We start from the raw sequence: 13,793 nt of genomic DNA, 5'->3' as shown, positions 1-13,793 counted from the left end.
TGAATTCATAATTTTACATAATTCAGCATCTCCATGAAAATTAGAGAATTGCTAAGCTGTAAAGTAGCATTGGTGATGACACAATGTTGACACAACCAAGTATGATAAGAAACATCCACATCAAAGAGACCGAGCCTTGTTTCATGGTTGAAGCAATCAAAACTTGGTTATGTCAGCAGAAGCAGCCGCTGCAGCTAAATTTGGATTTCCCAGGATATGAAACAAGTTCTATTCAGTAACCATCTCAGAGAAGTCTAAGCATCCATTTACATGACAAAAATATGAAGCAGAAATGAAGATTTTGATTTAAAGAGAAGATATGAAGCATCCAATAAAGAAAGAAAAGAAGTTTTTTTACATTTGATGGGGTGATTCAACCATCTGTCATGCAAGAGGAATGACAACATCTAAGTTCTTCTGCATCAGCCAGCCCTTGGGATATCTCGTTTCAGAAGCTTCTACTCGAAGGTGCCAAACCATGATCAAAGAGCAATTATTTGCTAAACCTTCCATTTGGCTTTCATCTTCAAACAGTTCTTCAATGAATGCAGTCTCCTGAAAACATAAATGCACATTGGTCTCTTTCTATGATCATCTATGCTTGTGACAAACTAAACAAAGATAAAGAGATGTGCCAAGCGAATGATATCAATTTATCATTTTCCATACAAGTAACTATGGCTACAAGTTGTGTGCAGTACTTCTAATGTCAAAGTATAGAGTTTCGTACAGAAGAAAATACATGGAAACTTGTTCCACGAATACATATAATGTCTAGAAAAAAAAAGTTAGCGAACCAACCTCGGAATCTTCCTCTATTAGATCATGTTTTCGTCTAGGTTCAGGATTCAAGCGGAGCCATCTATTGGGTTCCCATAGTACAGTACTGTTAAATGCAAAGGTTGCCATGGTAGTGTGGAGTCTTTGAGATATCTTGCTCAGATTCCTGTGCCATCCAATGACTTGGCTGCCATTGCAAACTGGTCCTTCTATTGAAACTTGCTTGCCAGTACCAGTGACAATGGCAACAGGCCATGTGCCAAATCGCCTGCAGGTCACAAATTAAGGATCACACCAACGATGATATAAACCAGAGGTAGAAGCTACAATGAAAGCTTAGATCATGGAAGATGGTTAAGATATTCTGAACAATATTACTAGTAGGCGTGATGATTTTGGATCACTATAACCTTATTTTTCTAAATAATTCTCACTGTATAGGGCTTATTCATAGTCTCTCATCTCTCACTCTGTCTCGGTTTCTGCATGGTCGTATATCAGCTTGGCTCTCTGCCTTATGCATCCAAGCAAATTACCATTGCAAGTAACCAAGTAGTGTGTCTGTTGTAAAACTGAAATTGTGAACGATCCAACATTTTTTTAATGATTTGTTCCTTTCAACAGCAAGAAAAACAAAGCATTGAACAAGAAAGGCATCAACACAGAAACAAATTGAATATTTAATCAGAATTGCAAACTTGTGACGGTCATACAAAATGGATATGCTGTCATTCAAATTTGATAATTCTTAAATAGACACAGTATATATATATATATATATATATATATATATATATATATATAATATGATCTTGCTGCAGAAAATATTAATTGGTAACTTGAGAAACTCATCATGTCTACTAGCATTAAAGGATGCAGATTTATAAGCAATTTAAGAGCAAGTACCTGATTTGTCTCATTTGATCAAAGAGATGGATGGAATATATCCCATTATCATCTGCAAAGTGTACAATACCATCAAGACGGTGTTCTTCGATGTGAGAAAGAGCTATATTCAGACTAGTATCCTTTATATATGTGACATTCTGTTTGCACACAAGATGTCTGTACATGACCCCAGATCCTCTCAAGATCTTAGCAGTTTCACTAGACCTTGTGAATGTCTCCACGACTAACCAGAGCAGAGGAGGTGGTACATTACTTAATGTGTGCGCCAGGCGGTTTAGATGATAGGGTTGAAATGGCCGAACATAAGTTGGAGTAACAATAATTAGAAGCTTGTGGGATTCTAACTCCACACTCAGAGCTGCAGGTAATGCATCCATTGTATCATGCGACTCATTCTTTTTTCTGTCTGCCTTAGCAGTTTTCTGAACCTCCTTTTGCATCATATAGATTTTCCTATGAGTATCTAAAGCTGCTAGATCGTCTTTAAAGGAGAACAATTGATGTCGAGAAGAAAAATTCTTGGAAACATCCACAGACTGAAACGGGGTGAAACCGATGAATATCCCAATCATGAAAAAGATGAAGATATGCAAAAGAACTTTCTTCCAGCGTAACCCCTTTGCCTTGGACCTGTCCACAAACCGAGAAGATGGTCGCAGCAAAAGACCAGCGAAACCATCCTGAATCCTGTTCACCAGTGAATTCAAGAATGACTTTAGCAATCTTCTTGTAGCCAAATAGGTCTCAGAATGAGATAATTTGGTGAAGGCATCGGCATCTATTGATTCTTCGCCAATATGCACAGCTCCACCCCGCCGCACCCCAGGTACATTTCTTCTGAATGATGCCATTTACAATGTCGACCAAGTAATGTTAACGAATCACCCGATCAAATTGCAACTCCATTGAACAATCAACTTGAGTGTATGAAAAAGCAACGAATAGCAAACCAAAAAGCCTTGTTTATTCTCGTCAACCAGGACTAATCAGCTTCACTTCGATTCAAGAACTTCCCATCAAACCAAAACTAAAAGTCGATTACCTTTTGTTCCTTCTTTATTTCTTTTTCAACCCAAAGCAAGAAAAAACTAACGAAATGGAATCTCTAAAAGAATTCATATGCTCCAATATCTCAGCTTTCAAGGACAAAGACAACCACATCTTCCACATCGAGGACAAAGAGATGAGATTTGCAACAGAAGCTACCGAAACCCATCACTTCAAAGTCGAAAGATATCGGTAAGGGAAAAAAACCCATCGGATCACACCAGGGACGCTCCAAAACGGGAACTTTTCTGCTCGGGCTGAGATCCACCACAATACCACAACAACAAGAAACCACCTCGGAATCCAAAACCCCAGAAGCAAGAGAACGCCACGAAAGAAGGTTCCGGAGATCACCGGATCGGGTTTCGAAGGGAGACGAGATGCTGTGCTTCAATCCTCTTCGAACGCAAGATATCTCGCTACACGACACCCTCCCGGTGGGGTGATGACGGCGTTTCCGCGGGAGTCGAGGCACGGGACGAGCCAAAGGGAGGAGGTGGAGGCGCGGTCCGCTCCTGCGAAACGACGGCCTCGTCGCGGGACCGAGAGCAGGTATGAGGGGCGGGGAGCGTGACATATCAGGATTGCTCCAATCCACCGTCCGATGGAGATCTGACGGATAATGAAAGCCCCCGCGGGGGATACTGTTGAAGTGGATAAGTTCGTGCAGTTGACCTGACGAGGGACGGGTGGGGCCGGGCCGGGCCGGGCCGGGCCGAGACGATTGGAGACTGTTGCTGGAGTCGATCTGGCCCTTCCGATCTTGATCCGACGGATGTTAGTGCCGCTGCTGGACCGGCATATTTGCTATCTTCTCAACATAATTGGAACTCGTGGATATACCGATAGTGATGCTTCCGATAGCAACGCTTGTGTTCAAACTATAGAACTAAAGAAGATGGTGTCTGATCCGATCAAACTTGCGACAATATTTTTGTCCACGTGGCAACATGCAAACAATGATGAACTAATCTGTCATCGATCGATAAGTTTGCTCAATGGCGAGGCAAAAGTACTTGCGACGATCGCGGTTCCTCTGCGAAGCGATCGGATCTCTTCGGACGACTCCCGGAAGCTCTCCTCCGCCGACGAAGCCCCTCAATCCCGAGGAGACCGAGGAGCGGGTTCTCCGACGCCGTTAATGAGACCCCGAAGTGGGACTCCGCTAGAGGGACCGTGATCTGAGGTGGAATTAGGCAAAGGTAGGGTTTTGTTCTCGGCACAAGGGCACACGCTGAAGCTGCTAAAGATTCTGATTTTAGTGATTTGCCTGCTGTACTCGATGAGGCTTGGGAAACCGAAATTTTCATTTTCGCTTTAGGTCATGACTTAAGTCTTAATTCGTATAAGTGTTTGATCGCCCTGTGGTTGATTCTCCAGGAAGCTCTTGAAATTTGTGGATGAACTACATATCAATGCTAACCGTGGAATTGCTTATTGCTCATTTGGTGTCGACAGGAATTTGGTTCCAAGGTAACAAAGACAAATGAAGTTTATAAGACTGCAGATCAGTTAAAAGTTAGCATTTAAGACTTTGAGCATTTTCATGTTTCGTGTTTCTATATTATATCAGGATTTATCTCATGGTCTTTAGTTTTTGGCATAATTCGACGATCGGGGTGTACTATCAAATGCCTTGTTGTTAAGCTTAGCATGGATGGAGAGCCATACCTTAGAAAAGTTATCTAAAAACTGTTCCAGCATTAAGGAGCATTCTTCAGTACCCGAGAAGATGTTTACCTGATTTACTATGGGTGAGCTATGTCATTTTCCAATGCATTGAAACAACTTTTTCGGTCTTCTCTATTGCTTGCAAATAATTACATGACTTGGTAGCTTCAATTCTTTGTTTGCTTTAAAGAATTTGAGATCAGTGGTACATGCTATATAACTGGTATGTGCTCTAGAGTTGTGAAGCCTTAGAAACTGATCTCTTGGATTAGAAGGGAGATATTAGCAATTTTAATTAAAGTGCTATAGCGGGCGCTTTATGATAAGTCATGATTACAAGTGCCTAATACTGTTGCAGATATCGTTACTGTGTTCGTTATTTTATTATACCAAAGTTAGTTAAGGTGCTTTTCACATAACTTTGTTTCTTTGTTTCTGTTCTAGTGGGTTTTATGGGATACTTTAATGTATTGATGTTGAGCTGACTGAATAGTTTGGGTATTTTTCTTCTTTTGGAGCCTTGCCGTCATATACAACTTCTTATATATGTAGTTTTGCAACAGAGATGGACAATCTTTTCATTATGTTTCTCTTTACATTTAATTCTGTTGATGGCAAACCTAAATAAGTTCTCATTGTTATCAGATCCATATTGTGTCTACTCAAGTAATATTGTATATTCTTGATTTTAGGTGTCCGTTATCAAATATTAAGCTATTCTGACCCACGTATTATTTTACCATGTCATGCCCCCAGTGGCAATTAGTTCTTGGAATAGTATTTTCTATCAGCATGTGATGTGCCAATGCATGCACAACGACATAAGCATGCATAGTAAAAGGAAAAAGAAAATCATAACAGACATTAGGAAGAAAAGACAAAGTAGCCTTTTATAGTCTACTGTACAACATGCCTTCCAGCACAATCAGACATTCAGAATGTAAACTTGTGCAATTATATAGATGCACGGGAATTCATGGTATAATCATGAGTGCCAAAGTTCTTACCTCACAAGAGTTCCCAGTTGAATGATTCATTACCATCTAAGCTTCTTGGATTATTGTTGTACAACGAGAGATTTGCTTGTGTCTGTATTTCTTGCTGTCAGGCCAATGAATTTCAGTTGGAACAACATAGAGACTACAGAGAAGGGCGAAGCTAGGGTTGGATGATGGATCTTTATCAAGGGTCTGAGTATGTACTTATGAAGACAAGAGATGGGTATTGGATGCTCATCATCAATATACCTTCAGAGTGAGTATGACATTATGCAAATCTACAAACTCCCCTAGTTATGATCAAGATGGAGTGATCACAAAAATTACTTTTATGTGTTATGTTTGTCCCCTTTTCCCTTCTTTTCGCAGTTTGAGTACCATAATTAGTGAGTGAGATGGTGAATGTTAAAATTGTCAGCCTTGGTGTACCTAATAAAAATATAAGCCCTTGTGAAGGCAGGCATTAATCACCATTAAGTTATTAAACGAAGATGATCATCATTTCTTTATTTTCTTCATTATTACATTTTCTGATAGTAGGAAATGAGTTCCTTTTTGCCAACCAAGGACTTGAGTGTTTACATTGATGGATGGGACCATTTCCTGTATGGATGAACGGTAGCATTATGTTGTAGATCTTACTCTTTACACATCAACCATGCCACAGCATGACCTCTGATGTACTAATCATCCATAATAGAGTTAGTAAACCCTAATTTGATCACTGTGTTTATATGTTTTATGCCTTTGCAGAATGTTTAATAATCATTGCAGATGGCCGAGGATCATGAAGATTTCAGATCTGGAATTTGGTATGTTTTAATATGACTAGTAATCCTATTCACTTCAGCCTTGATCCTCAGATGAGTAATTAACAAGCATGTCAATTATAATTCCATCTCTCAGCTTAAGTATGGTATTTGTCCTTGGTACTGATTAGTAGTAGGTCCTTTATTCTCCTTTCTTGATGCACGTTGTTATCATGAATTTGTTTTTGACAAATATATGGTCAGGTATTGAAATCCATCGTCTGATACACACAAACTGCAGATGAGTTCTCTCCTTTCATGTACTTGAAGAAAGCATAGTTTAACTTTTACCAAGAATTGAGAACAATCTACGCTTTTATAGTATATGCATCACCAGTGAACTAATTACTTTTCTGATCTTGGATATTGTTGTATCCTAGCTGCTTGAATATTATAGATTCAACTCAAAATTATCATAACCCATCAGCTGGTCATAGATACTATGAAATAACATTGATCTCCATGTTCTTATGACCATGTGCTATATATATTAAGAACTTTAGATTCATTGAAGCTTTTATTTGCATCTATAGACATAAATTCATTGAATTTTAGATCTCTAGTCAAAAAACTACAGGGTGATCTCTTGCAATTTCTGCTAGTATGATCTTATTTTCATGCATGATTGATCCCATTCCCAGCACCAAGGGCCACGATGAAGTGTCAGAGCTGGCTGGAACTAGCAACATCTTGGAAGATCAGCTTGGTGCATTATAACCTTATGGCCGCATGGTACTTCCTGAAATAAAAAAGTGTTCTTTTGAGATGGATTTTATCTATATGACACATTCTATTGCATGTGGACTGAAATTCTTGCAACATAGTTCTTGTTCAATGGCATGGTGCTATCATTGGCACTTTACCTGTATCTTTCCGATAGTAAACCTTTCAATTGAGTCAGTCTCCATCCTTTTTCCTTTTCATATAAGAAAGCATCAATTGCAAGGCATACCTGACATGTGGTACATCAATGACAACTACCAGCTATCTGAAACACCAAACTGTTGTAGAACAGACCTCAAGTTTGGGGCTGTCTATTCATCCATCATTAGTCTTCCTCAGATGAAACAAAATAGACTGGATTAAACATGTGATATGATGTTGTGCTTGTCTTTGATGTTCATCTATCCAGGGTTTCTTGATGGTTTCCTCGATATGATCTCTGATATTTACTGCTACCATAACATTTTGTGTGCCTATCCAGCATGGTGGCAACTTTTAATATCCTGTCCTTGATCTAATGTTCAAATTATAATATTATATTTGTCCATGTGTAGTAAGTACCATTGTTAATTATGAGCTAACATGCAATGTTTCCGAAACAGAGAAGTCATGTCAATAGCATTATACAGTGTGAAAGATAATATACAGCATGCATTCAAAATATTGCATTGTTCCCTTCTCCACTAGCGGTCATCATCTCATTATGTTGTTCTCCATCATTTTTATATGACTACAGCATCTATGTCTTCCTAAAAACTGCAAGCTGATCAGCATGAGATGTATCGCATGTGAGAAATTTTATTTAGTCATTCTAAGGGGCTAAATTTATTTATTTTTTACAATGAATTTTCTTTCTGATCCATTAACAATGGCCTCTTTGGTGAGTTTGCTACTAGGAGAAAAGCTTCGGTGTCGTGAGACCAGCAAATGTAGCGAACAAGATGGACCCATGTACGTGTTCTTTGGATTCCTGCTCAGTGCACTCTGATGAAAGCTTGGGCAATTACCTAAAAGTGTCAGGCTTTTGCCTTGCTCTCTCCCAGTTCTTCACTGAGTGTTTACCTTCCACGTCCAGGTTAATAAATTATTGTGGCTGTCACATCATGCTGACATGACCATGATGCAGCATCGTATGAGTAATTATTGGTCCAGCATTGCATCATTATCATTGATTGTCACATCAACATGATGTATTTATTTATCACATTGTTATCATCTGACTGTCACATCATTTGTTACTCAGAGAGGGCAGTTTTATCTTTTGGCATGTATGATCAACTTAATTAGATGCTTAATTACATTTAATTATGGTTCTAACAGCATGGATATGTGATGATACTTTGTCACGAGAAATGCATTAATTTGATGGATCACGATCGATGACCATCCCATCGTACTCTTTATTTTTAGGATGAAATCTCTTTTTGCCCATTACGAATCGTGTAATAAGCCCAAACCCATTTAGTTCGGCCCATCAAAGCGCGAATCTGGACGAACTTTCGGCGCGCCGAACGGTCTCGATGGCGTGCTTTATCCTGACACGCAAGCCCACATCGCGGGCGCGGTACCGAACCCGCCCAACCACCGATAGCCACGTCACGGACGTCGGCCCCATCCCCACGTGCACCACCAATCATCGATCTCAGGGGCACCCCGACTCATCCACGTTCTCCGCTGCCCCACCAACACGTGCCGGCTCTCGGTGGGAAGGGCCCCGCTATCTCATCCAGTCCCGCGCTAGATACTGGGCTGGCCCACTCTGACGGTTCTTTTACCCACAGAGCAACGATGGTGTATGGGACTCGCACCGCAAGTACCCACCATCAACGCCCTCCATCCGTGTCGCGGAGAGGATATAAGCTTCTCCCATCGCTCTTGTTTCGGTAGCTTCTCTAAGCTCTTCTCCGCTGTCGGAGTGCGCTCCCTTTCACGGTTGTGCCACTCGCCGCCGCCATGAGCCGGAGCAGCCACCAGAGCCCCCATGCGAAGCTGAAGACACCACCGCGGCCCCTCTTCTCCTGCGGCATCTTCCGCAACTGCACCCAGTCCGCCCTCAGCCCCACCACTCCTCCCCCCTCCGCCGCCACCTTCTTGGCCTCCGCTTCCCCGCCGCCTCCTTCGGCTACGCCCCCGCCGCCCTCCGCCTCGCCTCCGCCCCCTCCTCCGCCCCAGCCGTCCGCAGCCCCCGACCCACCCCGGCCGACCGAGCCCGAACGCCCTCCTCCGTCCACCTCCTCCTCCTCCTCCTCCTCCTCGTCTACTTCCCAGAGCTTCACCCAGTGGAGATTCCCCCTGCAGCACCACCACCAACAGCAACCGACGCCTGAGCCGGAGCGGGGGCCGCAGGCCCTTGACCCTTCCCACGCCGCCTCCTTTAACCTCGCGGAGGCGTTCCGTGCCGCAGAGCTCCAGTTCGCCTCCGGCGCCAGCCTCCCGGCCCTGCGCCTGTTAGAGAGGTCCCTCGCACCGGACTCCTCTCCCACGCCGATACCCTGTCCTCCGCCGGTGATGGCCGGCGTGGTGGCCGCCCTGCGGGAGCCAGCCTCGGCGCGGCCGGCGGCCAAAGTGCTCCTCGCGCTACTCCTCGCGGAGCACAACCGGCGGGCCGCAGTGGAGGCCGGGGCAGCGTCTGCGGCGCTGGAGGCGGTGGCGGCGTCTGGGCCTGCGGGCGCGACAGCGGAGCGGGCGCTGGCGGCGCTGGAGCTGCTGTGCACTGTGGCGGATGGGGCGGCGGGGGTGCGGGCACACGCCGCGGCCGCGGCGGCGCTGGCGGGGGCGGTGGAGGGGATGGCGGGGAGGGGGAGGGAGTGCGCCATCGGTGTGATGGCTGCGATCTACGGCGGGGCGGCGGCGGGGGAGGCACCGCCGGAGGTGGGGAGGGCGGTGGTGGCGGCGATGCAGGGTGAGTGCAGCGCGCGGGGTAGACGGAAGGGGGCGCAACTGCTGCGCGCGCTGCAGGAGAGCGGCCGTCTCGACCTCCCGACTGACACAGCCATCGGACGCCCATGAAGAGGACTGCTCCCCGGAGCGGGGCCGGTGCTTTCTCGGATACCGATTGGTGGGTGCAAAAGTAGGCCTTCACAGGCAGCGTGTCAGAGAGCCGATGGCGTGGGGTGACAGAGAGAGCAGGGAGAGGGACGTACGCGGGTTGACAGAGATATGACGGGAGGGAGGGTGGTTGTGTCAGTGACTGTGTCAAAAAAAGCCGGAGCCCCATGGGAAGGAGAGCTTATTATAATATTATAGTTACCGCAGTTCTCGCATTCTAGGATCCTTCTTCATGTAAAGAGTTATCATGTCAATATAATTGGAATTTAGACTGCATGCGTGCTGTAGATTCATTCCTGCCTGCTAAACTACGAGCTTTGTCATCTCGACGTGGGAGCAGCGTGGACCCAAACCTAACCATGCAACGTTGAGATTAGACAACACCATGTTACATGTCCTCAAACAAAAGCAATCGAAACATTCGCCTCCGTCCAATCAAAACAAGATGAGAGATCCGTATTTAGTAATAGGGATGACGACGTCAAAATCTCCGCCATGTGAATCTCTGTTGTGGCCCGTTCATTACTTGGGCTTAAGCCCAAACAAGCGGGCCTAACCACTCTGTTCTCATCCGGCCGTTCGTATGCCTCAGTGAGCTAATGGACGGCGGATCTGACTTCCTCATACTAATTTCTATGCGGAACGTATTTAGAGTCAGTGAAAGAAGCGCAAAATGGCCAAAGTGCCCTCCGGTAGTACAATTGGGGCTGGCAAAGCTCCCGTCACCACCCATGGCGCAATCAACCACGGCCCGCCCCATCTCCTTTGGCTGCTCGACTTGCCTTCTCCTCCGAGGCGGCGGCAAGTAGAGCGCTCCGACCGCAAGATCCTGTGTTTTTTCTGTTAGAATTGTAATTTTAAAATTGATTAGGATTGGATATTAGAAGTTTGAGTCAAATTAGGACTATAAGTTGGGTTGATCATTCCCCATTCACAACTGTCCCAAAAAGCCAAGGGAGAAAGAGAAGGGGTGGCTCTTTCTATCTCTTCTGTCTGCAATCTCTCGTCTACTTCTCTGGTAATACAACAATTTTAGTTCTTTGAAGAGCGGGCGTCGGATTGGTCGCTATGTCTTCGTCGGGGGCGATAAAGGGGAGAGGCGGGAAGGAGAAAGGGGCCGCCGTGCCGGACGTGAAGAAGAAGGTGGATGGACCTGGTAAATCGATCTCGGTCGTCAAGCAGAAACCCGTCAACGTTGTTTCTAAGCTGGAGGTAAGGAGATTCCAATTTGTTCGGAGAATTAGCACGATTTATGGTTTCTTGTTAGATTGAGATGGTAATCAACACACGAGTTTTTGGTCTGCCGGTCCCTTCGTTTCAATCAAAGCCGATTTGCGGCTTCAAAACGTGATCTTTGATTTGTTGCTTTTCTTTCTCTTACTCACCTGCAGAATTTAGGAGGTGACAAAAGCTTGATTTATAACGAGCTTTTCTTTTCATTTTTTTGTGGCCTTTATCCCCTTTTCCTTTCGACAATCCAATCTAAAATGGATAACTTTGGTTTATGGGATTGCATGTTCGTTATGGGCGGATTAGATTGGTTTTTGGAGGGTCTCAATCATTTTCCTAGATTTGGTTTCCTCTTACAGTTAGAGCATGGACATATGAATGACTTCCTTCGATCCATGTCTTCGAGTTGTAATTTGATTCTTTTTGTAAACCATGTTATTTAATTGTTCTTGTGAAATTGATTTTGGGATACTTGTGAAGGGGAAAAAAGTAACAAGTTCATCGAAAACTGTCACGAAGACAACCAGACGGAAAGCTGAGAAGAAAGTCTATGCTTTGCCTGGTCAGAAGTATGACATCCCCGAAGAGGTATCTAACTAGTGAAAAGATGCTCATATTAGACCAACTTGTTGTAGTGTGGTGGAGGTCATTAGATGGTTTCACATCCTGTGGTTGTTTGTTCTTTGTCAGAGGGAACCTCTGAGGATATTCTATGAATCCTTATCAAAGCAAATTCGGTCAAGCGAAATGGCAGAATTTTGGTGAGTTCTTTTCCAATTCCATACTACAGTCACTTTTTTTTTTTTTCAGTTAGAAGAACGTTAACTATAGTTGGGTTAATTTTCTTTGCTTTTCTGTTCTTGGTTTTTGACAACGTTTTGAAGGATTGATTTTGTTAATTTGCTGGATGTTATAAAAATCCATGATACTTTTTATTTACTCTTGAAGTAGGACTTACAGGATATTGCAAATAATGCCTTTAGATAGTCCTCCTCCATTTAAGACAGATTTGAAAGTATCACACTAGTAATTGATGAAGTAGCAGATCTTTGTTTATTACATTGGATAAAGTAATTTGGATGTTCCAACTGTCATTACAAGTAAAATTTGTAAAAGTTTGGTTAGTTTTTTAAATATTTCATTGATCTTATATGAGAAAGGCATCAATCGGTCATTTGAAAGGACTATTGAATATTTTTCATTTTTTGTTTCCTTGTGGATGAAATGGCATATGTCACCAACTCTAAAAATTTGAAATAGTTGATAAATTGGATATTGCCACAAAAATACACTTCCTGTGCAAAAGTAAATGAAAAGTTCTGTTTATTTATTCATCGAACTAATATGACTTTGGTTAAGAAGGCTTCTGATTTTCATAACACTCTGTGTTGCTTTTATAGTGCATAAAATGCTAAAAACAAATCAACTGATTCTCAGACTCCTTTAGCTTGTTTGTTTTTCCGACAATCATAGTGTGTAAATGCTTCTGAAATCATGGCAGTCAGCTTCAGTTCGTGTCTTCAATTTAAGAATATGAGTTGTGATCCCTACAAATCTAAAGTTATCGTTTAATTTATTACTTGCATTCATCGCCTTTGCGTATAGGATGATGGAACATGGTTTGCTATCTCCTGAAAGAGCAAAGAAGGCATATGAGAGAAAGCAAAAGAGACAGCAACAGCTAAGAACAGGCACTCCAATCAAATCCAGCGAGCAAGATAGGCCAGGAAGCTCAAAGAGTTTGCAGGCATCAAGGAATGAAGGTTTCACTTCAAGGAAAAGGATCAACTGTAGCAATGATGATGGTCTCATTGTAAAATCAAAAAAAATAAAAGCATAAAAGATGATGTATGTTCACTGTTATAGTTATGCCAGCTCTCAAATTGTAGCCCATTCAATATTTATAAGGGGACCTCTTTAGTAGTTGTAGTTGCTAAATAAGCATCGTGGTTGGTTTATCATGTCCCCTGGTGTAACAACGAAGAAACAGGAAGTTCCTTGTATCCTCTAATTACTTCTTATTGGTTCATGTTGATACAATAAATTCTTATGGTCAATTGTTTACAATTATCCTTATGTTTCAATTATACAAAAAATTTTAATATTAAAATCTAAAATAAAATTAATCAATAAATCAAATTTATGAGGTGTGTCTTTTGATATCATTCAAAAAGCTTTTATTTTATCTGTGGGCAGACTAGCAATGTTGATATGTAAGGATAATTAGACTTTCTCTTTTCTTTCTATCTATCTTTCACAGGATCACTATAAGATTATGAATAAAATGAATATTTATAATATCCTAATGATTGGTTCATGTGACTAAAGAGAGATAAGAGAAGATATATAATATCTTAATAATATTACGCATCTATGTCCCCTTTTATCTGTATATCGACACATTTAATTATCTGTTTTGAATCTTTATGATGTCTTATCTTTTTATAGAGGAGAACAAAGAGTCTAAGATGAATAATTAGAAGAATTCTTTCTATCAATGTTTTATCATAAGAAATCCTATCATACTTGAACTTCCTTTCTATTGATATGTAAGGAGAACTAATGGATTAAAGATAAA

The 13,793-nt window shown here is 42.4% G+C and overlaps 4 protein-coding genes across 6 annotated transcripts; 3 read left to right on the top strand and 1 right to left on the bottom strand.

Moving 5' to 3' along the window:
- Window positions 1-282: 282 nt before the first annotated feature.
- Window positions 283-3,321, bottom strand: LOC135643339 (probable beta-1,4-xylosyltransferase IRX9L). The gene is made up of 3 exons (XM_065160171.1): window positions 1,687-3,321; window positions 802-1,048; window positions 283-555 (listed from the first exon to the last, which is right to left on the bottom strand). The coding sequence occupies exons 1-3, from the start codon at window positions 2,538-2,540 to the stop codon at window positions 385-387; spliced, it is 1,272 nt and encodes a 423-aa protein (XP_065016243.1). The 5' UTR covers window positions 2,541-3,321; the 3' UTR covers window positions 283-384.
- Window positions 3,322-3,587: 266 nt separating this feature from the next.
- On the top strand, window positions 3,588-8,256 carry LOC135643341 (auxin-responsive protein IAA16-like). 3 transcript variants are annotated; one of them, XM_065160172.1, is made up of 7 exons: window positions 3,599-3,938; window positions 4,117-4,209; window positions 4,331-4,490; window positions 5,516-5,661; window positions 6,159-6,217; window positions 6,856-6,946; window positions 7,834-8,256. In XM_065160172.1, the coding sequence occupies exons 4-7, from the start codon at window positions 5,576-5,578 to the stop codon at window positions 7,853-7,855; spliced, it is 258 nt and encodes an 85-aa protein (XP_065016244.1). In that variant the 5' UTR covers window positions 3,599-3,938; window positions 4,117-4,209; window positions 4,331-4,490; window positions 5,516-5,575; the 3' UTR covers window positions 7,856-8,256. The 3 variants fall into 3 exon arrangements, 2 of the variants coding, with proteins under 2 accessions (XP_065016245.1, XP_065016244.1); XM_065160173.1 differs by having other exon boundaries at window positions 3,588-3,938; window positions 4,331-5,661; XR_010498216.1 differs by having other exon boundaries at window positions 3,589-3,938; window positions 4,310-5,661.
- Window positions 8,257-8,736: 480 nt separating this feature from the next.
- LOC135643843 (vegetative cell wall protein gp1-like) lies at window positions 8,737-10,261 on the top strand. Its single transcript, XM_065161211.1, has one exon. The coding sequence runs from the start codon at window positions 8,891-8,893 to the stop codon at window positions 9,944-9,946; it is 1,056 nt and encodes a 351-aa protein (XP_065017283.1). The 5' UTR covers window positions 8,737-8,890; the 3' UTR covers window positions 9,947-10,261.
- A 442-nt stretch (window positions 10,262-10,703) lies between these two features.
- On the top strand, window positions 10,704-13,282 carry LOC135643621 (uncharacterized). The gene is made up of 4 exons (XM_065160805.1): window positions 10,704-11,197; window positions 11,696-11,803; window positions 11,906-11,976; window positions 12,821-13,282. Exons 1-4 carry the CDS (start codon window positions 11,054-11,056, stop codon window positions 13,053-13,055), a joined length of 558 nt encoding a protein of 185 aa, XP_065016877.1. The 5' UTR covers window positions 10,704-11,053; the 3' UTR covers window positions 13,056-13,282.
- Window positions 13,283-13,793: the final 511 nt, after the last annotated feature.

The sequence above is a fragment of the Musa acuminata genome, chromosome BXJ3-7, assembly GCF_036884655.1.
Source record: "Musa acuminata AAA Group cultivar baxijiao chromosome BXJ3-7, Cavendish_Baxijiao_AAA, whole genome shotgun sequence".
NCBI lineage: Eukaryota > Viridiplantae > Streptophyta > Magnoliopsida > Zingiberales > Musaceae > Musa > Musa acuminata.
Note: the sequence above shows the minus strand (reverse complement) of the source record. Positions and strands in the feature narration are given on the sequence as shown.